The sequence below is a fragment of the Nicotiana tabacum genome, chromosome 4, assembly GCF_000715075.1.
Source record: "Nicotiana tabacum cultivar K326 chromosome 4, ASM71507v2, whole genome shotgun sequence".
NCBI classification, from domain to species: Eukaryota; Viridiplantae; Streptophyta; class Magnoliopsida; order Solanales; family Solanaceae; genus Nicotiana; species Nicotiana tabacum.
In genome coordinates, this window is record NC_134083.1 from 13111913 (window position 1) to 13137346 (window position 25434).

General features: G+C 37.2%; 2 protein-coding genes and 1 non-coding gene across 5 annotated transcripts; 2 read left to right on the top strand and 1 right to left on the bottom strand.

Moving 5' to 3' along the window:
• Window positions 1-1098: 1098 nt before the first annotated feature.
• On the bottom strand, window positions 1099-3628 carry LOC107760392 (transcription factor BEE 1). Its single transcript, XM_016578437.2, has 6 exons — window positions 3193-3628; window positions 2982-3104; window positions 1954-2019; window positions 1767-1835; window positions 1591-1668; window positions 1099-1373 (listed from the first exon to the last, which is right to left on the bottom strand). Exons 1-6 carry the CDS (start codon window positions 3553-3555, stop codon window positions 1239-1241), a joined length of 834 nt encoding a protein of 277 aa, XP_016433923.1. The 5' UTR covers window positions 3556-3628; the 3' UTR covers window positions 1099-1238.
• A 13788-nt stretch (window positions 3629-17416) lies between these two features.
• Window positions 17417-17523, top strand: LOC142180430 (small nucleolar RNA R71). Its single transcript, XR_012709055.1, has one exon. It is a non-coding gene; the product is annotated as a small nucleolar RNA R71 (small nucleolar RNA).
• A 3105-nt stretch (window positions 17524-20628) lies between these two features.
• On the top strand, window positions 20629-24626 carry LOC107760391 (uncharacterized). Of its 3 annotated transcripts, none has more exons than XM_075251407.1 (2): window positions 20629-20713; window positions 21682-24626. In XM_075251407.1, the coding sequence occupies exon 2, from the start codon at window positions 21768-21770 to the stop codon at window positions 24417-24419; it is 2652 nt and encodes an 883-aa protein (XP_075107508.1). In that variant the 5' UTR covers window positions 20629-20713; window positions 21682-21767; the 3' UTR covers window positions 24420-24626. The 3 variants fall into 3 exon arrangements, with proteins under 3 accessions (XP_075107508.1, XP_016433921.1, XP_016433922.1); XM_016578435.2 differs by having other exon boundaries at window positions 20647-21168; XM_016578436.2 differs by having other exon boundaries at window positions 20647-21157.
• The last annotated feature ends 808 nt before the right edge of the window (window positions 24627-25434 follow it).

Below are 25434 nucleotides of genomic sequence, written 5' to 3' on the forward strand. Positions count from 1 at the left end.
ATTGTTTGTGAATACGAATTTTACTTAGAAAAAAAATTAATGAATAAAAATCATTATACAACAGCAATAACATACCAAATGTAATTTTACAAGTGTGGCCTTAATTGGGCCGTAACTCTTTTATTGACTCGGTCTATTTTAACCTTGATATGTACTTAGACTCAGCCCAGCCATTTGAATCTAAATTGATGTTAACCGGATATGCAATAAACAATTCTTAAGTGATTGCAACTAGTAAGAAAGCAAGATAAATGGGGACACTGGTTTTTCTTAGTAGCATCACATTGGAGTCAAGAAGTCAAAGGGAACTTTGGCTGTTATAATTTTTCCTTTAGCTGAACTAAATATGCAATAAAAACGCATCCTCATGTCCAATTAATCAAAGCCATTGCATGCTTAATCACGTGCTTTTGGATAAGGCAAGAACTGCACAAAACGGTTGGTGGATAAGCCTTTGATATTTTGATATGATCCTTTGAGTTAGCAAAGAACCAATCAAAGAGGATTTAGAAACTTTAGTGAAAATTGGAGTCGCGAAGTCAAAAAGGAACTTTGGCTGTTATAATTTATCATTTAGCTGAACTGAACAAGCAACAATAACAACACATTCTCATGTCCAATTAATCAAAACCATTACATGCTAAATCACGTGCTTTTGGATAAGGCAAGAGCTGCATAAAACGATTGGTAGATAAACGATCCTTTGAGTTAGCAAAGAACCAATCGAAGAGGATCTAGATCTTTAATTAAGTGAAAATAGTGATTGAACAATATGATTTCAACTTTCAAGAAACAAATGTATCTGTCGTATAGAACTTGAAATTAAGTGATTCCAAAACGAGATGAAAGATGTGATTTTGAACTATAGAGATAACTATATACTCGTTTGTAACAAGTAGAAATCTTGAATGAAAGATGGACTATCTTGAACTCATTCTTGGATGATAAAAAACCTTGAAGTTCCTAAAGTCACCTATTTTGCAAAATTTAATGTAGGTTCTTCATTTTCATCAAGAAAATTTCAACCGAAAATTAAAGTTAGGGAAGAAACGAATCAAACAGTTTATTAAGTAATAATTTGATTAAATACCCGCATAGTCTGCGTGAGCCTTTGATACAAGTATATTAATATAATTTTCTGAATTTTCCATGAGTACAAATATTACAAAGGTATAGCACCAAGTGGGAAAATTTTGATGTAAATTGATCAGAAAAAGGGGGGAAATTGGGGAGAATATTCAGTTTTTGTATGGCAACAGGGGATAACTGCCAAAATTATGGTCATACGGTCCAGCTTGATTAGAAGACAACCCTTCACATCCTAATTCCTTTTTGCTCTTTTGCATTTTTAGTGCTTCGAATGCCTTTGCTCTCTGCAACATAAAAAAAATCCATTTGCTCTTCAGTTCACTATATAGGAAATTCGATTTTCTATGATGATTTATTTAGTCGCAACAAAAGTAAGCGTTTTGTGCACCAAAAAGTAGGGGTATTATTGACAGTTATTATAGTTGTTACGGAAAATAATACTTTAGTGACGACTATAATATATATGTACTAGTAAATTTTTACTGAAACTAGAAAAACTACCTGCATTGACACGAGAATGTCCGACTCTGAGTTGAAGTCGTAGTATGAGCTTGCTGCTGTAAGCTTCATGGAAAGGAACTGGATCCAACAAATTCGAATCAATCAATTTATTTGTTCCCTTTTTTATTCAACTAAGAAAGGAAGGCACTCTTTTTTTATATTTTATGCAAACTTACCTCCACTTGATTTTGCAAAGATTGTACGTAATTAGTTATTTCATCCAACATTCCCGCCATGCCCATTGTCTGCCATTTGATCAAAATGGTAAATTATTAATATCAAAATTCTGCTCTCTTGTCATTGTAAATAATGACATTTTTGCGAGAAAATAACACTGCATTATTAATTAAAAGAATTCGATACCTTGTAGCATCCTGGAACAATATCTTGCAAGCACCTAAGTTTTTCATTAATTTTTCCTCTTCTAACCTGAACAAGGACACAAAATGCATTAGTCATCAATATGTTACCGACACTATAGGTAATGAGTTCGAGCCGTAAATTCAGTCATTGATATTTGCGTCAAGATAATTTTTTATACATTACATCCCTTAAGATTAGGGCTGCTTATCGGGCGGATTGGGCGATTATTTACTCTTAACGGTTTGGCTTATCGGTTATCGGCTTTTAAATGTATTAATCCGCTAGCCATCCGATAAGATATCGGGCGGATTGGTATCGGTTTATCTCTTATCGGGCGGTTTATCGGATTGTTTGCTGACCGCTGTGACTCAAAATAAAATTCCTATGCTCAGCAGACTACATTCCAGTCTATAGAATATGGCACCTAAGAAGAGAGTTAAATAGAAGAAATATAGAGCTACATTCCAGCGTATTTCCTAGTAGAATCATCTCTGGGGATGAGCCTATTAACAACTTATAACTATCAGAAGAAATAGAAGAGAACACTGGGTATAACACATGACATCAAAATGATCTAATAGTAACTAACTGGAATAGTAAATTATAACTAAATGTCTAATAGTAAATTAGTAATAGATAGAGTACTGGAAGTGGAAGAAGGGTTTTTGATTATTTAATATATATATATATATATATTCTTAACGGGTTAACGGTATATATATATACATACATACATATATATATTCTTAACGGGTTAACGGATTATCCGTTAAGAAAATTGAATAATCCGCCCCCAAACCGATAAGCCGTTAATAAAAAAATTTCAATCCGTTCCCCGTCCGTTAAACCGTTAAACCGATACCAATAAGCCATTAAGCTTCGATTTCGGTTCGGTTTTCGGTTTCGGTTCGGTTTTGAACACCCCTACTTAAGATACCACCTTTTTTGGACCACGCGTACAATGCTTTATACATCGAACTGACACTATGTTAATGGAAAATACTATATTGGGTAGGTAGATGAATTACCCTTTCTGCTAAGCTGTGACTATCAGTAGCTTGGCCTCTTTTGGCTCTAACATGGACCACTTCCTTTGGTTTCTCTTCTTCCTTTTCATCACTACTTTTCACTCTGTTTCCTCTTCTTTTACTCTGTAAATCAAAAACCAATTTCATGCATCAGATATATGACTGGGAATAAAACATACAAATTGACAATTCGAATAAAAAATTAACTTACACTTCTTCTTTTAGTTCCATTAGCAGAAACTGCAGGGGATGAATATGCTGAACTGCTTTCTGGTGTATCAATTGTTTTCCTCTTTTTGCTTTCATTGATAGGCACCATACCGCAAGGTACTACTGAGGCATTAATCTTATCATCTTGATGAAAATTTTCTTGAAAATATTCCTGTAAATTTCCTGGAAATTCAGCTACTTGAGTGAAAACATTTTCATGGGAAAATTCCATTGAGCTCTGTAAATTGAAGCTTGACAATTCAGAGGAACAAGGGTTGATTATCTCTGGAAACTGGTTCATGAAATCCATACTCGAATCAATATTAAATAAAGAAAATGGTGAATTAATAAAATGATCAGCCATAGCAACTTGAGTTTTTTAAAAATGGTCTTTACGAGGGATGCTAATTTGTGTGTTTTTTGTAATGATAGAGAGCCTTGTTATGACTGCTTTTTATATATAGAACATGGGGTATGAATTTTTATTTTTATTTTTCATTAAAGAATGAAAAAGTGAAGCATTTTTAGAGTCCACGTGGAATTTTAGGCTTCTATGGTTTTGTTCCCTTTGCTGGATCATATTCAGGAGATATATCCAATTACACTGGACCCCGCTTCAGGCAGTGGTTTCCAATCAGGAAATTAGTAGCAATTTAGTTGAGAAACCCCCAAAAAATAAAAATAACAATATTTTTTTAAAATAGAATTCATGGGCAAGTAACCCTTCGGGATGATCGAATTGGTTGAGCAGGGGACTTCTCCCACTTGCATATCTCTTTGGTCGAACCCCTTACACGGGACTTGGTGTGATCTATCCTCCTATGTTGTTTGTCAACAAGGACAAGATTAATTTACCATATGTGCACCTGAATGATAGCGACTGCGTTTTCCCCGAGAAAAAAGTCATGGGCAAGTAAAAGAAGAAGTAGTTTGGTGGGGTAGTGCTTTTTTAAAAGAAAAATTAGCAACAGGTTCAGAGTATAAAGATCAACATTTAAGTTTTGACATGTATTTCTAATTTTAAAAAAAGGTCAGGGACAAGAAGGTATAGGCAGTATAGTATTAAAGTTATAGACAGTATAGTATAATGTGGTATGAGTTAAATTAAAGTTTTGGAAAAGGGGGCAGGATAAGACATATTAAGAGATTGAGAATGATATGCGTGCAGTTCATTTGATTAATAGTAATCAGTATCAAAGTGGTTGATTAGAGATGGGCAGTACTCATTATCAAAAGAGAATTATATCTCAGCATTAAATGAACTAATCCTAATAACATATTTGACCAAGTTTCTCAAGAAGCGAAAAAAGTCTTTTTTCTTCTTTTTTTTCCCTAACTTAAGGTGTTTGGCCAAATTTTTTTTTAGGGGAAAAAGTGCTTTTGGGAAGAAGCAGAAACAGTTTCTAAGAAGCAGAAAAAAATAGTTCTTACCAAAAGCAGAAACAGTTTTGACTTTTCTTCTTACCACAAATACCCTTAACAAAATATAATATATACCAAAAAAATCGTTAAACCTAATACTTAGGATATTAATGTATAAATATTTCTTATTATTTTTAGGATAATTTTTTAATATATAATGACTTAGGAGTGAATGCTTTTATATTTATTGAATGATTTTTAATATATTTAACTTGTATTAAAAGAATTAAGTACTTTTAAATTTTATTTTCAGATTTTACTTAAATAAAATGAAAAGATTAATTATTGTATGTAATAATAAATTTTTAAGATTATTTATTTACTTATAATATTAACTATTAAGTAAATTTATTCATGTCCTAATTCATAATTTGATACTTAAAAACATTTTCTGAAAAGCTTGGCCAAACACAAATTATTGTTCAAAAGTGCTTTTCAGAGTGATTAACTAAACACAAACTGATTTTCTTCGAAAGTACTTTTTTCAAGAGCACTTCTCAAAATAAGCTGATTTCTCCAGCTTGGCCAAACAGGCTATAAAACTGGTGGAAAGTCTAGAGACCATGTTGTTAATCACTATTTACAAGGGCGGACTTGCGAGTTCGGCCGAATCCAGTAACTTTGCTATAATCTTTATCTTTATCTTAAAATTCATTGAATATGTATAAATTGTTAATTTAGAATTAAGTAACATAAACAAACTAAAATTCTGAACCCACAAACTTTAAATTCTGGCTTCGCCTCCTACTATTTCTACATTTGACTCTCTAAGTATATCATCATTACCTTTCTGAAGTTAATTGGTTGGTGACTGTTAATCTCCACTACCTCACAGCTAAAATGACATTTCAATGAATGTGCATGAGCATCATAAAGAGTACCAGAAACAATGTTATTTGGATGCAGAGAGGAAATATAAGATTGATTGTAAGTTGTAACCATTGGGAAAAATTAGTATAAAATTGAAACAATTAAAAGAAGATTAACGTAGTCTATACGTAGAAATAAGATGCAATTATACACAACTCAGATAAATGGTCCAAGATTCATTGTAACAATTTGAGGTGACTTGCGTTACAGTACATCTTTTTTTTTTCATCTACTCAAAATATACAGTAAAAGAAACTACAAGTAATAAATAATTACTTAAGTAAACATAATCATCCCCTAAAAATTGTGTCACATTTTTTCGCTTCCAAGAGTAAAGAAGAATATGTGGTTTTCAAACTATATTCTTGCAAAAAAAATTAAAAGTACGGTTTCTTTTTTTGTTTTTATGGGGTATTGTCTTCGAGTATCTATGTTTTAAATAATTCTCGGAGATAATTTAACTTAAGTATTTAGCCAAACTAATCATCATAACGAAAAATTACACGCTAGCGATTATGGAAACTACATAATCAAAACTCATATCAATAACGATTTTTAATTAAAACAATAACGTCCTAAAATTATTTTTATTATAATAAAGTAAATGAATTATATGTGAGTTTCTCAGAAAAATTAAACTGATTGGACTATTGATTTATGATAGATTACTCGACATGTCAACAATTTGCCCCTAAGTAAATGTCAAGTCAAAAATAAAATAAAATATTTAATATAAAAGAGAATTTAAAAAGGCATTTACATGAAAAATTACATAGAAGTTGTTAAATTATAGAAAAATTACAAATGCAACTTTGCCTAAAATATGGATAAGCAAAAGTTTCTTTTGCGCGATGAATCTATATTATTACAAATCCAACTCAACTCACTTCTATACTCGACCCAAAAGATTGACTTTTGGTAATATTTTCTGCATATTTACATAATTCAATTATCTTATTATAACTAAAAAAATTGTAATTTTACCGATTCAGAAAATAAAGTTCCATGACCATACAATAAAGTAACCCTAAAATTCTAAAGAGCAATTTCATTTGTAGTTGGTCGGTGGAAACAATTATCATTCACTAGCCATATAATTTATAGCCCCAAACAAATTATAATAGCTAGCCTAAATTTATTCAAATGCGGTAGTAGATTTTGTTGCTATCGAGCCGTTCCAATCTTCCACCAATGATATGCAAAATCAGTTTTCTTATTGTCAAAATACCTCTTGTGGCTTTTGCAATTGTTGCATATGAAATAACGTTATTATCACATGCGCTTGGTTTCTTTTGCCCAGTACTTGATTTCTTTCAATTCTTTACCCAGTACTTGGTTACTTTTACCCGATGTGATAAATTATTCCAAGAATATTTTTGGATATTAAATATTCCAAAATAACAATATTTTATCAAACTGGAAAAAGGAATTGATCAACTTTAATATTTTTTTTAAAAAGGATTGAAGAGGCACGACGCAATGTGACCAATCAGTGACTTCAGACTTAAGGCACTATCAGATTTCAAAAGTATAGACTTGAAATTCATTCTCAAATAATAGTACAAAAACGTTATGATACACAAGCTTGACCAATGCAAACAAATAGTAGTAAGGTACATCATGATCTTCTTTAATCGTAAGGTACTTCACTATATTAATAGTAGTAACCAACTAACGCTAATAACCAAGTCAGTGAGGGGAAAGTCGATTAATACCAATGTACATAAATTCAAGAATTGTATACTTTCTGCTGGTCTTTTTCCATATATCATATATTAGAAGAAATTAATATTAGTTCTAGTTTTGGACCAGAAATTCGACGTAAATTTTGCTGATGAAGAGATACAATCTACTAATAAGGAATGACATTAATGCATTGAACCTCTATTGGTTGATGCTCGTCGCTTTGAGTCGCTATGAACTGATGAAGTGATTTACACGATCTAATATATTATATATGATCACGTCCAACTATACCTTGTAAAAAGGACTAAGCGGTCACTGCAAATATAATCCGTTTCAAGTCCGGAGTCGAATCCCACAGGGAATTAACTTATTTACTACAACTTTTAACAATGCTAATAATAAGCTCAAATAACTTCCGGATGAAAGATTTTTAATAGAGTATAAGTGAAATTTATTTATCTAATGACAAATGACACAAAATTAGCAATAATCAAGAATAAGGTTGAATTCAACGGTAAAAAGGATCTAGAGCTATTGATTTCCCCAATTGCCGGACTAATTCCTGGCACGTTAGCTATAATCTCGCCGTAATACTCTATGAGGATTATGAGTTTCGGGCTACCGTAATTATCTCTCGATCAATTACGATAATTTACTATAAGCATTCTCTCGAACTACTCTAGTTAACAAGTTATGCAACTCAGAATTATCCCACCAAAGCTTCGTTATCTCTAACCCCGCTTTTACATTCAAATAATTAATCTCTTAACTTACCCGAAAGTGGTGTTGTTCAACAACAATCTAACCAAGCGTTCTTTCTCAAGCAACACAAGGTAACTAGACATGATTAATCAAGGGCCCTTTCAATTAATCACAACCCAACACATAGTTGAATAATCATAGAATAAGAATGGCTCAATTATATCTAAACATAGTCAAAACTTCATACAACAATTGGTTCCATCAACCCTAGATGATGGGTTAAGCTACTCATACTAATGGATAAAAATTCACTATAACAATTCATAATCAGCAATGAAAGTAAGAAGAAGGAGAAGATGAAAACTCTTAGGAAATTCTCCGTCTTTTTTTCTATTGTTCCTCTCTTCTGGGCGAATTAGGCTTCATATAGGTTTAGGTTAGTATCTTTAGAAATTACATAATTGCCCCTGAGTTGTTGGCCTCCATTCGCCCATCCGCGGCCCCGGATCTGGCCGCGGATCTTCGTCAGTGTTCTGCCTCCAGTGCGCGATTTAATTCGCGGTCAACTCCGCGGCCGCGCACCTGGAGGCGACCTCCCCGCTTGCTTTTCTCGCTCCTTTTCGACCGGGCTAACCTTCGATTGGCCTTCCACACTCCATATTGACTTCAAAATACTCTTTAGCTTTCTCCTAACTCGGAGTGGCTCCTGCAAAGCATAAAATTCTTAATTAGAGCATTTTGTTATCTTTTAGCATTCAAATATCACTAAAGTATGGCTAAATTAGAGTATAAATAGTGTCTAAATTGCATAAATATAGCCTACTATCAACATCCCCACACTTAAACTATTGCTCGTCCCCGAGCAGTCAAACCACACTCTACAGAGACCTAACTTCACTGAGTGATTTTCTAACTCGTCACACCAAGAATATTTCATATAGTTTGAGTATACATTAGTGTAACATCTACACCTCAAGAGTAGACTCCCGCGAGCCACGCAATATTCATAATCGGCTTACTTACTCTATTCAGAGATCCAAACTTACCTCTCCTTCGTGAATCAAGTGCCTGCTCACTACAAAAGAGACTCATTCCACAATCAATAAAATTCATGCACATTGAAGAACTTCAAAATAAGCAGAATTCACTCACCCTCAGAAATGATATTCTAGTGCCACAGAAAATGCTCCATAAACTTGCCCGTAGTGTACTACTCTGCTAATTGAGCTCATTCAATCTAGAATCAAGCAGGACTTTAACTGGTTGTAATGTAGACTGCGGGTCGGGTAGGATGTATTTAGATATAAAAGTGACTGCACCTCCCTAAGCACTTTAATACATATATTTTAACATTTAAAACCCCACGCTTATGTCGACCCATGACTCCACCTTCACATCAATATACATCAACTCCCAAATTATTTAAGCACAATTATATCACGAGTTACCACTTATCAATGAATAATTTTCACAATAATACAACTATATTTTTTTTCTTTTTCAATTTAAGTGGCTTTTACTTTTTTTCAAAACAGTGCACCTTTCTCCTTATTTCATTAGTTCCACTCAAAAGCCAAACTAACCACCCCACACTTCAACTTTTGCAAAGTTCATATCAAATTCAAGTGCTCATTACTCCAATTCAATTTATCTCACAGTGGCTCCTAATGTGGTTGCCAAGAAAACAGGATTACAGGCTCAACGGGGTTAACTACGATACATAACAAATAGGTGGGTGGAATATGTATATATATGGTTCAACAAAGAAATGTCTATATCACTTCCCAAACTAAACAAGACTACTATTTCGCTTTGCAGACACACATGGCAAGTTCTAGGCATCAAATGTCGTGCACAGAACATAACAAGCCTCACACACACATGGCATATGACTCACTCCAGATCGGATCATCCAATACTTAGATCTGAGTACTTAAGCCAAATTAAGAACATACAGTTTAAGGCATTCTTACAAGAGTCAATAAATAAGCCTAAGCATCACACTAAGTACCTGTTATATTCAAGGCATTACGAAGTTAAGAGATTCTATTATAATCCTGCCCATAGCCCATAAGTTCCTAACTAAAAAGTAAAAAAAAAAACTAACTACACCCGGTTCAAATGAAACCCTTGGAAAAGAACCGTGGTTTAAAGAAAAACCAAGGAGGAATTGATACACTACTATAAAAGAAAATCCACACTCACCGCACCATTTTTTTTCTTTCGACTTTAGTCCCTCAAGAAACCCGTCAAATGATATCCATCGTCGGGACAAGTCAAAAATGATTGACGTAAATAAACTACGAAACTATTCTACATACAACATACAATAGAGTATCCTCCACCCTATACTTAAAAAGATGGCATATCCCCATATCATACAAAATACAGTAATGCGAGGTAAAGGAACTTCCCTGGTGGATCAGTCTTGATCGGAGACAGTGCCTGGGTCGAGATGACACGCCCTCCCCAGCGCACGCAGCCAACACATGATTTTCTTCTCTGACTTCGCATTTTGGGTGGCCAAGGCATCAACTCTAGTCCCCAATTCCGTGACGGAAGTGCGCAACCCTGCCATATCTTGTTCTAAGGCTGTCATCCGTGTACTCCGTCTGACCTGGGATGGTCCTTCAGCCGTTGCAGCTTGTTCCTGTGGGGGTGAGGCAGGTTCAACCTCCTCCTGCCCTTCATCGCCATCTTCCGACGTATTAGAATCCTCACTATGAGTTGCCCCTGGTGCCACCGGGTCTTTCCCGATGGTCACTTTGTCTGCCCGGAACTTTGCTTCTTTCTTTACCATGCCATCCGCATTTGGGTTCTCAGGCACCCTTGCTGCCCGGCATAATCTAGTGATCAGAGAGGGGAAAAAGAACCCATACCTCTTCTGTGGTGAATGGACGAACATCTCAGACTGAATAGCCTTGGCCACATCAAAGTCGTGGCCATTCACGAAGTACCAGATCAAGGCAGCTCTCGGACCATTTACCTTCGTGGTGTTGTGGGACGGCAGCAAGTGACTGTTGATGATGTACAACCAGCACTTTCCTTCAAAAGTGAGTGAGGCAGAGTGTAGCTTCGATCCCAGCACAACCCACACTACCTCTTTGTCTGATGCACAGATAGTTCTGAAAAACTTGTTCCATGTGATGGGTTCTCTCCTGTAAGTATCATAGAAATCCTCCTCCCCATTGAATTCAGGCAATCGATATACTCTCCTGATGGTTTCTATCGAGGCATCCACCATATTCTATCCTCATGTTTGGGGCACTTGGCATAGAATTCCCGTACAAGCATCAAGTTACCCTACTCCAGCTCTTCGAAAAAGCTGTCCAACCTGCGCCTGATCAACTCCTCGATACATATTAGGGCACTCATTCTGGAGGGACGCCCTGTCAATACCTCTTTCCGGTACATGTTTTTTAGTGGCCTTCAAACTGAAACGGTCTTGGGCAGCTCTGGAGACAAACCTGGTACGATCAAACTGAGCTGCACTGGCCAGTACCCGTGTCCGGTATGAACCTCCATGACCACTTGACGAGGCTCTGGTGGTGCGCCTCTTCTTTGAAGGTGTCATGGTACCTACACAACAAACACTACTATTAGTAATTGGCGAAATATGGGAACCAATGGCGGTTACTCAGACTTCACTCGCACAATTGGTCACAATTTACATTCAAACTCACTGTGGCAATTCAACAAACACTTAAGGTGCATAAACCCCCCCAAGTTACCCAAAGCCCCAATTAAACTTTCATTCCTTACAAACTCAATAATGTCTTCCCCTAATTCAACCAAATCTATTAGCCTCACATGCCACATATATACTACAATCCTAAACCAAGACAAGAGTACCCATGATTCTACTATCCTACACATACAATAGCAAGGGAAAAGAATGGGGAAAATAAAAAAAATTGAAAACAAAATAAATACTAAGAAAGAGGAATAGAATCATGTTACTTACTTGAAGATCTTGGGAGGAACGGAGATTGGGGATTGGTTGAGTGGAGAAGAGAAGGAAGAAGAAGAATCTTTGTTGATGAGAGAAATTTTTAGGGAGGGGGAGAGGAGCGTGAGTTTTGTTTTAGGGGAAGGGGGAAGGGTTTTAGATTTTTGTTAAGAGGGAGGGAAATAAGAAGTGGGTGAGTGGGCGGTTGGGATGGGGGTTAAGTAAAAAAAAACTAATTAATAGGAAAGAAAAGAAAAGAAAAAAAAATTAATAACAATTTCAGAACCTGGTACCGCCTAATCCGCGGCCGCGGATTCGAAACAGTGAGGGAGCCAAAAGCCGCGGTCCAATCCGCGGTCAAGTCCACGGGCGCGGACGGGGAGGCAGTGGTTTGTGCAAAATTTGCGGCCTACTCTGCGGTCCAATCTGCGGCCGCGAATGTAGATCTCCAGTTTTTTGTCTTTTTAGCACTTTTACCTATTTTCGGGTTAATTTCGTCCGCCAAATCCTTCTGATGCGCATAATTTTATCCCTGCGCATTAGTAGATCGGTCAATGTCATTCAAAATCAATCACCAAAAACAAGAGTAAAGAAAAATAATGGGTTGCCTCCCAAAAAGCGCTTGAGTTAACGTCGCGGCACGACGATTTACAACAAACGATGGGTTGCCTCCCAGGAAGCGCCTGATTTAACGTCACGGCACGACGCATGCTTTTATTATTACTCTTCGCTCGCGTATTGGGGATCTTCCAAAGATATCACCACTCTATCCCCCTTTTCTTCGACCATTCCAAGGTAATGTTTCAACCTTTGCCCATTTACTATGAACTTATTTGTCCCATCTTCGGATTCAATTTCTACGGCTCCACTTGAGAACACTTGCACTACTCTGAAGGGTCCTAACCATCGGGACTTCAACTTACCTGGAAACAATTTCAATCTCGAGTTGTATAACAACACTAGATCTCCGGGTTTGAAGTTCCGATCTAGAATGTGCTTATCATGCATCATTTTCATCCTTTCTTTGTACAATCTTGCATTCTCAAATGCATGGAACCTCAATTCCTCGAGTTCATGTAACTTAGTGACTCTGCTGGTGCATGCGGTCTCCAAATCCAAATTCAACTGCCGCAGTGCCCAAAGGGCTTTATGTTCGAGATCTACCGGAAGATGGCATGCTTTTCCAAACACCAACTTGTATGGTGACATACCAATTGGAGTTTTAAATGATGTGCGGTACGCCTATAATGCATCATCCAACTTCTTTGCCCAATTAGTCCTTGTCGCATTCACTGTGTTGGTCAAGACACTTTTGATTTCCATGTTGGCCACTTTAACTTGCCCGCTCGTCTGTGGGTGGTACGGTGTGGATACCTTATGGTGAACTCCATACTTTTCCAACAGCCGTGCGAATTCTCTATTGCAAAAATGGATTCCACCATCACTGATTATAGCTTCGGGGTGCCAAAACGTGTGAAGATGTTTTTCTTTAGGAAGCCTGTCACCACTTTTGCAACATTAGTTGGGAGAGCCACCGCTTCGACCCATTTGGAGACATAGTCAACTGCTACCAATATGTATTTGTTACCATACGAGCTGACGAAGGCCCCATAAAGTCAATCCCCCACATGTCAAAAACCTTCACCTCTTGAATTGTAGTCATCGGCATCTCGTGACGTCGAGATATGTTGCCCGTCCTTTGGCACTCATCGCAACTTTTTACCCAAGCATGGGCATCCTTGAACAGAGTTGGCCAATACAACCTCGATTCCAACACTTTTGTTGTTGTCCGGATTCCTCCAAAGTGTCCACCATATGGTGAAGCATAGTAAGCCTGCAAAACAGAAGGTTGATCTTTCTCGGGGATACACCTCCAGATCATATTATCTACACATATTCTAAAAAGTATAGGTTCGTCCCAATAATAAAATCGACAATCGCGAAAGAACTTTTTCTTTTGAATTGAAGAGAGTTCATAAGGTACAATACTGCTTGCTAAATAGTTAGCAATATCAGCATACCATAGCGTCTCCTCCGTTGTCACAACGAGTAACTGTTCATTCAGGAATGTCTCTGTTATATCTTCAACCTCCATCTTTTTTTCAGCTCTTTCCAACCTTGAGAGGTGTTCTGCCACTTGATTGTCCGTCCTTTTTCTGTCACGGATTTCCAGATCGAATTCTTGTAGCAAAAGAACCCAGCGGATTAAGCGTGGCTTTGACTCCTTATTTGCTATCAAGTACTTAATTGCTGCATAGTCAGTATAAATAATAACTTTTGAACCAATTAAGTACGACTTGAATTTATCGAAAGCAAACACTACAACCAACATTTCCTTTTCCGTTACGGTGTAATTGAGCTATGCACCGCTGAGCATCCTGCTTGCATAGTAAATTGGGTGCATCATCTTGTCTTTTAGCTGCCCAAGACTGCTCCTATAGCATAATCACTGGCGTCGCACATAGCTCGAATGGTTGCTCCCAGTTGGGTGCAATAATGATGGGTGCAGTTATCAGTCTCTTCTTCAGCTCCTCAAATGCCAACCTGCAATCATTAGAAAACACAAAGGGCTCATCCTTTTTAAGAAGTTTACATAAGGGTTAGCAATCTTGGAAAAATCTTTTATGAATCGCCTGTAGAAACCCGATGTGCCCAAGGAAACTTCTCACTGCCTTGACCGAAGTGGGCAGTGGCAATTTCTCAATCACATCAACCTTAGCACAGTCGACCTCAATTCCCTTACTGGACACTCGATGCCCCAAAACTATTCCTTCTTGTACCATAAAATGGCACTTTTCCCAATTCAACACCAAATTTGTCTCCACACATCTTTTGGGCAATCTTCTTAAATTGTGAAGACAATCTTCGAATGAATCCCCCACCACGGAGAAATCATCCATAAACACCTCCATAATGTCTTCAACCATATCAGTGAAAATGGCTAACATGCACCGCTGGAATGTAGCCGGCGCATTGTAAAGTCCAAAAGGCATTCTCCGAAAGGAAAAGATACCATACGGACAAGTGAAAGATGTTTTCTCTCTGTCTTCAGGGGCTATTGAGATCTGGTTGTACCCCGAATATCCATCCGAGAAACAGAAGTGAGACCGCCCTGCTAACCTGTCCAACATTTGGTCAATGAAAGGCAAGGGGAAATGGTCCTTCCGGGTGGCTGTGTTCAATTTCCGATAGTCCATGCAAATCTGCCACCCCGTGACTGTACGAGTCGAGATCAACTTGTTATTCTCATTTTGTACGACATTCATTCCTCCTTTTTTCGGCACACACTAGACAGGGCTGACCCAGTTGATGTCAGAGATGGGGAAGATGATACCCGTGTCTAGCCACTTGATCACTTCCTTCTTCACCACCTCTTTAATATTCGGGTTTAGCCGTCGTTGATGCTCTCTGGAAGGTTTGTTCCCCTCTTCCAAGAGAATCTTGTACATATAAAAGGCTGGGTTGATACCCTTTATATCTGCCATGGTCCAACCAATGGCAGTCTTACATTCTTGTAACAACTGCAATAGTTTCTCTACCTGCACAGCTAGCAAACCAGATGATATAATAACATGCAAAGAAAGCGTACTTGAGGTGAGCTGGAAGCGGCTTCAGGTCCAACTGTGGTGGCTTCTTTATTGATAGTTTTGCAGGTGGTGTTGCTCTTTCTTCTAAGCATAGGGGCTCGAACTGGGGTTCCCTTTTCCAAAACCCTTGACCCTCGAGAGCCATGACCCACTTCGCTAGCCCTTCACCATCCATCTCTTCCAAATTCGTCAAACATGCTTCTAGCGGATCCCTGACATTAAGTGTCTCATCCTCCTCTTGCAGTATCATATCCACGGCCTCCACTAGCAAGCAATTTGCAAATTCGCTGGGTCTCCTCATGGATTGTTGAACGTCGAATATTATTTCTTCATTGTTCAACCTCATTTTTAACTCTCCAGTCTCACAATCAATCAATGCTCTCCCATTAGCTAAGAATGGTCTTTGCAGAATGATGGGTATCTCTTCATCCACTTGACAGTCAAGAATAACAAAGTCTGCAGGGAATACAAACTTCCCCACTTGAACAAGCACATCATCAAGAATTCCTGTTGGTCTTTTGACTGTGCGATCAGCCAGTTGCAACAACATTGAGGTCAGTCTAACTCTGCCGATGCCTAATTTTGTATAGATTGCCAAGGGCATCAAGTTTATACTGGCACCCAAGTCACACAATGCTTTAGCAAAAGCATAACTCCTGATGGTGCATGGGATAGTGAAACTACCTGAATCAGATACTTTTTGAGCCATAGGTCTTGTCACTACCACGCTGCAGGTCTACATCAGAGTTACAGCGGACAAGTCCTGGAAGTCAAATTTTCATGACATCAGGTCCTTCATCATTTTTGCATACCCTAGCATTTCCCTCAAAGCATCCATCAGTGGAATATTCAATTGAATTTGTCGAAGCATTTCCATGAATTTCCTGTATTGATCATCTTTCTTTTGCTTTGCCAATCTCTGAGGGAATGGTGCAGGAGTCAACCTCTGCTCACTGGTTGGTGTCTTTTCTTTGTTGGAAGTTTTTTCTACCACTTGTTCTGAGAGTTGTTCACCGTCCTTCTCCTTACCCTTGTCAACTTGTGCTTGTTCAATTACAACCTCGGTGAGCTCTGCTCACTCATCTGGCTCTAATGTAAATGGAGTAGTTGGCGTAGTCTCTCTCTTAAATTGAGCAACTTCTTGCTCTCTATCTAAATCTCTTCCATTCCTGAGACTCACTGCCATTAGGTGATTTAGGTTCTGTTCCTTTGGGTTAATATTTGTATCTGCAGGCTATGTTCCTTGTGGGCGATTGTTCAAGGCCATAGTCAGCTGCCCCAATTGAGTTTCAATGCCTTTGATTGCCGAATCATGTGCTGATAACTTTTCTTGCATCTTTCCATTTGTCCCAATGAGTTGTTGCAGCATGCCCTTGATTTCTGTCATGTTGTTGTCATGTTGTTGATGAGGTGGTTGGTAGGACAACTGTTACTGGTGCTGCTGATTATAGCCCTGTTGCCTTTGATAAGGCACGACTTGGCCTTGTGGTCGTGCGCTTCCTGGATTGGGGTTGTGTTGTGGCTGGTTTGGTTTGTACTGCTGGTTTGGTATTGGTCCCCATTGCTGCCCACCTTGCCTCTGACCTCCGAAATTGTTGTTATAATTCATGTCTTCTCTGAAGCCCTGGTTGTCATTCTCTCCACTCCACGAGCACATATATGATTGGTTTATGCAAGGAGTGCACAAGCCTCCGTTTGTTTTATCAACAATGTGCACTTGCATTGTACCCATCTCATCAATTTTCTTTGTCAGTAAGCTCATTTGGGTCATAAGAGTGGCTATGTTCTCTGCATTGGAATTGTTTGGGTCAAGAGCAACAGAATGCACTATTGGTATAAGTGTCATACCTCTAGTCATCCAGCCTGAATTTTGAGCCATCTTGTCGAAAAGAATCTTGCACTCTGTGAACGTTTTGCTCAAAAATGCACCCCCAGCTGAAGCATCTACATTGGCCTTCAAACTATCTGCCAAACCCATGTAGAATCTCTGTCCCAGCATCTAATCTAGAATGCCATGGTGTGGACACTTTACTAGCATACCCTTAAACCTCTCCCAGGTTTCTTGCAAGGTCTCAGTCAGTTTCTGCCTAAACTGCAATATCTCATTAATTTGCCTTGCAGTCTTGTTGGGAGGATAAAACTTGTTTAAGAACTGCTTGACTAATTCTTCCCAAGTAGCAATGGAGTTTATTGGGAGCAAATTCATCCAAGTTTGAGCCTCTCCGGTCACTGAGAATGGGAACAGTAATTGCTTAATTGCTTCAGTAGTCACATTCGACTGTCTTTGAGTCACACAAATTGATAGGAAGTTTTTTAGTTATTGTTGTGGGTCTTCGATGTATAACCCGGAGAACAGTCCCTTATTCTGCAACATATGCAATATGTTGTTGGTAATCTGGCATATTTTCGCTTGTATCTAAGGAACAGCAATGGCAGTGGCCAAGTTATCAGCAGTTGGTTGTGCCCAATCATAAAGAGCAGCTTCCGGCACAAGAGGTGCCACCACTCCATTGTTTGGGTCAACACGATCATTCCGATTGTTTACGTTGACGTCGTCCACGTTGTCCATTTCACTTTCGAGTTAGTCTTTTTGTTTTAATAGTTTGTTCTTCTTGTTGGCCCGATTCAATGCCCTGAATGCTTTCTTGTGGTCTAAGAGTCCTTCAAAAAGTTCATCAGTTCTCAGAGAGCTTCTAGGCATACACCTGAGTCACAGAAGAGTTCAAACGTAAGAATTTCAATGGAAAATAATTTTAACACCGTAGAAAATTGATCTAAACTAAGAATCCTACCAATTCTTCTAAGTTGTAATAAATAACACCGTTAGTTCCCCAGCAACGGCGTCAAAATTTGATCACGCCCAACTATGCCTTGTAAAAAGGACTAAGCGATCGCTGCAAATATAATTCGATTCAAGTCTGGAGTCGAATCCCACAGGGAACTAACCTATTTACTACAACTTTTAACAATGCTAATGATAAGCTCAAATAACTTCCGGATGCAAGATTTTTAATGGAGTATAAGTTGAATTTATTTATCTAATGACAAATGACACAAAATTAGCAATAATCAAGAATAAGGTTGAATTCAATGGTAAAAAAGATCTAGGGCTATTAATTTTCCTAATTACCGGACTAATTCCTGATACGTTAGCTATAATCTCGCTGTAATACTCTATGAGGATTATGAGTTCCAGGATACCGTAATTATCTCTCGATCAATTATGATAATTTACTAGAAGCATTCTCTCGAACTACTCTAGTTAACAAGTTATGCAACTCAGAATTATCCTACCAAAGCTTCGTTATCTCTAATCCCGCTTTTAAATTCAAGTAATTAATCTCTTAACTTACCCGAAAATGGTGTTGTTCAACAACAATCTAACCAAGTGTTCTTTCTCAAGCAACACAAGGTAACTAGACACGATTAATCAAGGGCCTTTCAATTAATCACAACCCAACACATAGTTGAACAATCATAGAATAAGAACGGCTCAATTATATCTAAACATAGTCAAAACTTCATACAATAATTGATTCCATCAACCCTAGATGATGGGTTTAGCTACTCATACTAATGGATAAAAATTCACTATAACAATTCATAATCAACAATGGAAGTAAGAAGAAGGAGAAGATGAAAACTCTTAGAAAATTCTCCGTCTTTTTTTTTCTCTTGTTCTTGCCTCCAAAATCTCCTAAAAATAGATCCCTCTCTCTTCTGGGCGAATTAGGCTTCATATAGGTTTAGGTTAGTCGCCTTAAAAATTACATAATTGCCCCTGAGTTGTTGGCCTCCGTTTGCCCGTCCGCGACCGCGGATTCGACCGCGGATCCGGCTGCGGATTTCTGTCAATGTTCTGCCTCCAGTGTGCGGTCCAATTCGCGATCAACTCCGCGGCCGCGCACCTGGAAGGGACCTCCTCGCTTGCTTTTCTCGCTCCTTTTCGACCGGGGTAACCTTCGATTGGCCTTCCACACTCCATATTGACTCCAAAACACTCTTTAGCTTCCTCCTAAGTTGGAGTGGCTCCTGCAAAAGCATAAAATTCTTAATTAGAGCATTTTGTTATCTTTTAGCATTCAAATATCACTAAAGTGCGGCTAAATTAGAGTATAAATAGTGTCTAAATTGCATAAATATAGACTACTCTATCTCAAGAGAGGAGACATAAAATTTTGATATTTTTCTTCTCTGTTCCGCTATATAGCCAGAAATAATTTTTTTCATTCCTAAATATATTTAATAGCAAATAGATGTATTAATAAATTCTTCGCGTAAATTATAATATAAAAACGCCAACAAGTTTGAGGTTTTGCTGATGTATTTTCAAAAGTTAATAAATATTTGTTGTATTTCGAAAATCATCATATTATTTGAGCGGAATGTATAATGGGAGTCATATAACTGTCTCAAATAACTAAGGATTGTTACGTAGTAGACAATAGTTGTTGTTTTATTTTAAAATACTTTGAAGAATACCAATTTCAACAAAAACTGTTTCCTGAAATTAATTGAGCAAATTTTATTTGTATATAATAGACTGTCACTATACCAAAAATATACTAAAATAGACTGTCACTATACAAAATATATACAAAATAAACTATCACTATATAAAAAAAAATGAGTGTGTGCTTGTGTATGGAGATGAAAAAAAAACCTGGATATCACTGAATATTCATCATGTATAACGTTGAAATATATATAAAAAAATAGACAGTCACTATACAAAAAATATATTAAATAGACTGTCATTATACAGAATAGACTGTCACTATACTAAATAGAGAATCACTATATAATTTATATACAATAGAGAGTCACTATAAAATTTATATACAATAGACTGTCACTATAATAAATATATACAATATAAAATATATACAAAATAGACTGTCACTATACAAAAAATATACAAAATAGACTGTCACTGTACAATTTATATACAATAGACTGTCACTATACAAAATAGATATTTCGGGTTATTAGTTGTAATATGTTTGAGCCGGAGAAATATTTTGTGTCAATGGGAAAATACATGGGCTATTAAAATTTTGAGTGGGTCATTTTCTCAATTCTAAATGGGAAAAGTATTTAAGAAAATGGTAATACCCAATTGAAGGAGGGAGACAACCGTAAAAGTCGTCGATTCCTTGAATATGGTCAATAGTAATATACAACTTGGAGTGTCATCAAAGTTGGAATACCTTATTTGGTTAGAGCGTATGGCTGTTAACCATAAGGTCTGAGGTTCGACCTCTCCTTCTAGCGTTCTTTTGTGAGAAGCACTTGAGAAAAATACTGTACTTTTCTTAACACGCTATTATATTAGTCCAAAACATTTAGCTAGAAATCTGTTACTGTTTATCTTGAAATCGATTTTCGAAAACCGCTTTTCAATTTTTTCAGTTGATCTCTATTTTGTTTTTCGTCTATAGAGTCGATTCCGTTTCTTCTATCGGAGAATTGCAAGTATAAAGAAACCCTAGAGACCTTTACTCTCTGTTCTTGCCATTTTTAAGATAACATTGGTCGTAGTAATTATCGTTTGCTACTTGCTGTGCTGTAAATAAGCGTCAACTCGGATTAAATGTGAAAGGATTGATATAGAAATTGTAACATAGATTATTTCTGAGAAGAAAAAAAAATGCATGGCTGTTGATGATCAGTGGTTCAATATCATATTATCTGCATATAGAGAGAGAGGAAAAAAACAATACCTTTCCTTGAGCCCCTCTACCTTCAAGGTAGGAGTAAGGTACCCAGTCTTAATTGTTGTTGTTGTTAGAGAGGGGAAAAAATGCAATTTTTATTATTATTTCAGTAGTGCCCAGTCTTAATTTGATCTGCTTAATGTGCATATCTGAATTTCCTTGAGTTTTTAGTTGGCTTTTGGCTATACATGAAGGATGATGATATAATACATGCATGTATTTGTGGTTGTTTCATGTTATTTTTCTGGACTGAAGTGCATCATATATTTGCAGGTTTTAGTTTGGTTTAATGTAGTTCTAGTTTAACTATAATTGGCACAATAGGATAACAATTAAATCAAGACTATTTGGTTAAAATGGGTTCTGACAGTTCTGTGGAAAGGGATGGCTCTTAATTTTTAGATTCTGTTCTAACTGGAATCAAGTTCAACATGATCAAAGGCATGAAGGCTGGATAACATAACACATGCATCTATTTGTGGTTGTTTCATTTTAATAAACTTCAAGATCATTCCATTATTTTTCTGGACTAAAACATGTGCATCATATATTTGCAGGTTTTAATTTGATTTAATGCAGTTATAGTTTAACAGTAATTGGGGCAATAGGAGAACAATAAAAACAACTGGTCTATTTGGTTAAAATGGGTTCAGTGGAAAGCGATGGCTCTGAAGGGGCAGCAGCTATAGATGACTGTGAAGATAACTATGACCGCCAGGATAGTGCTGAAGAAGAAGAATTTGAAGGTGTTTCTGTTAATTTATTACCAGCCAATAATTATGAATTACTTGCTGAAAGAAAGAGAAAAGCTTTAGCTGGTTGCCAGCATAAACAAACCAAAAAGAAACGTGAAGAGGAAGATATTGTTGGTGCTAGTTTTGATGAAATTATGGAAGCCATGAGTTTTGGAAGTAAAAGGAAACACAAGAAAGATAAACGAGTGGGAAGGCCAAAAGGATCCAGAAACAAGGTAAATCTTGAGGCCAGAAAGTTATTAGGGGAAGCCACTCTTTGCTATGCTGCTGGTAAATATACAGAGGCGTTGAAACTGTTACATGAAGTTATTCAGCTAGAACCTACACCTGATGCATATCATACACTTGCTGTTGTATATGATGCTATTGGTGAAAAGAGAAAATCCATGTATTTTTATGAACTTGCCGCTTTAGTTATGCCAAGAGACACCTCATTGTGGAAGCTGCTTCTCTCATGGTCTTTAGAACAAGGGAATGCTGCTGATGTGAATAAGTACCTTCCTAAGGCAATAGCTGCGGAGCCTGAAGATATTTCACTCAGACTACTTTCTGCATCCCATTACCTTGAGCTGAAAGAATATGAGAAAGCTGCCAAGGCATATGAAAAAGTATTTCAACTTCTTCCGGACAATATTGAAGCATGCATATCGGCAGCAAAGTTGTATAAGCAAATTGGTAAAACTGAACATTCCCTTTTGATGCTGGAGGATTATCTTAAACATCGCAAAACGGATGCTGATCCAATAATTATTGATATGCTGGCAACTATATGCATTGAAAATGGAGAATACGCTAAAGCTCTTCAACATATTGAAGGATGTTTTATGGGGAGAGAATGGCCATTGAATCTAACAGCAAAAGCAGGAATCTGCAACATTTATCTTGGAAATCTGAGTAAAGCTGAAACCTTATTGAAGGCTTTTGGACTAGAAAATGCAAATGATAATGTTGATTCAGTTGTTGAAATTGCAGACACATTTAAGATTCTTGAGCACTATGAATATGCTTTACATTACTATTTGATGTTAGAAGGAAACCAGGGAGTTGATGATGGGATCTTGAATCTGAAAATTGCCCAATGTTACCTGTCATTGGAGAAAAAGGAAGAGGCAATTTGGTTCTTCTACAAAGCTGTACATTCACTTGAGGACAATGTTGAAGTGCGGATAAGTTTAGCTTCTCTTCTTCTTGAAGAAAAGAAGGAAAAAGAAGCCATATCATTGCTCTCTTCACCAGTTTTAGATTTTGGGGCAGATTCATGCAGCGAGAAGTCTAAGTTTTGGTGGCATGATGAGAAAGTAAGACTAAAGCTTGCTAAGATTTATCAAACTAAAAATATGCTTCAAGAGTTTGTAGATGTATTCTTTCCCCTGGTTAGTCAATTAATCACCTCTGAAACAACAGAGGAGCAGGTTGCTAAAAAGAAAAAGCTTTCAACGAGTGAGCTGATTGAGAGAGCCAGAGTGTTGGAAAACAATCAAGTCGACAACCTATTTCAGAGATTTAAACCAGCAGTTACTGCTGCTGAGCGTGAAAAAGCTGCTAGAGCAAAGAGGCTCCTTCAATGGAGAACAAATTTGAAGGAGGAAATGAAATTGAAAGCATTAGCTGCTGGTGTGGACTGGCAAAGTGAAGAGTCAGACGATGAATGTTGGCCAAAGAAGAAGAAGAAACTTCCAACTCCTCAGCTCTTAAGAGATGAGGAAAATCATCAGCTTGTTATTGAATTGGCCAAAGCGTTGGCGTCTCTAGGGAGACATGAAGAAGCATTGGATGTTTGTAAATGGATCATGCCCTTTTCTTCTAATGTGATATCTTCTGAAAAAATTGAAGAGCTTTCACTTCTTGGAGCTCAGATGGCATACAATGTGATAGATCCTAGACGTGGGTATGATTTTGTCAGGGATATTCTTCAGCGACATCCTTACAAAATATCAGTGTGGAATTACTACTTTAAAGCACTATGCAAAATGGAGATTTATCGGCATAAGCATTCTCGATTCTTGCGTAGGATTCGGGAAAAGGAGAAAGAATGTGTACCTCCAATTATCATTTCAGGGCATCAGTTTAGTATGGGCTGCCTATATCAAACTGCTGCAGAAGAATACCTACATGCCTACAAGCTTCTTCCTGATAGTCCATTTGTTAATCTTTGTGTTGGGACTTCATTGATTAATTTAGCCTTTGATGTCAGACTTAAGAATAAGCATCAGTGTGTGGTACAAGGCATGGCATTTTTGTTCAAGTATCTAAAACTTTGTGGAGAAAGTCAAGAAGCATTATTCAACATAGCTCGAGCATATCATCATGTGGGCCTTGTGTCTTTAGCCGCTTCATATTATGAGAAGGTGCTTTCTATTCGGGAAAAGGATTATCCTATTCCCCGGCTTCCTTATGAAAGCCAACATCTCAGAGAAAATGGAAACTCAGGTTATTGCAGCTTGCATAGAGAAGCAGCTTACAACCTGCACTTGATCTATAAGACAAGTGGAGCATTGGATCTTGCACGACAGGTTTTGCGTGATTATTGTACTTTATGAGGTTATTCATCTAAGTTACAGGAATGAGGTGAAGTCTTATTCTGTTTGGTGAAGTGTTATTAATTCTTTACCAGACATGGTTAACAGAGAGTTTATCTAATAGTAATATATATTACCACATTTTGATTGAGTCATTGTTTGTGTTATTGTTAGAAATATGCACACCATCCACTATATTTCACATACCTCTAAAAAAAAATTCCTGAGCATTCTTTCCCTTCCCAATAGCTTCAACTGTTGACAAAAAGTGGTCAGTATTTCCTTTTCTTGTCCTGTTGGCTAGTGAATATTTGGATGTGTCTCTAGTGAATTGTAGATGTGAAGTCCAGGAGAGTTCATTAGGATCTACAGACAAAAAGATCTTTGTAATTTCTGGTGCATTTAAGTATTTGATTGATTGGATATATAAACAAATCTTTAGATATATGAATTATTATCATGAAATTAGCTAAGATCAATCAGTCAGTCACCTCCTCGTGACTCCATAATGTTTGATATTAGATGTATGGAATATAAGCGTAACGATCCAACCGGTCGTTTTGACTTTTAGAACCCCGTTACCCTAAATAAAACTTTCCGTATGTGCTTTAAATGATTTATGACTTGTGGGGATGGTTGGTTCGGGATTTGGAAGTGTTTGGGTTGAAATCGGAACACTTGGTTCCTTAAGTTGGCTTTAAAAGGTCAAGTTAGACTTTGGTCAACATTATGAGCAAACAGACTCGGATCAATGTTTTGACAGTTTCGGTAGGTCCGTATCGTGATTTGGGACTTGGGAGTATGCCCGGAATCAAATTCCGAGGTCCCTAGCCCGAGATATGGAATTTTGATGAAAAATTAAAATGTTAAGTTCAAATAGTGACCGGATGTCTAATTATGTTAAAACGACCCCGGAATAGAATTTTGATGATTCCAACAGCTCCGTATGGTGATTTTGGATTTAGGAGCGTATTCAAAATTTTATTTGGAAGTCCATAGTTAAATTAGGCTTGAAATGGCTAAAAACAAGAATTTA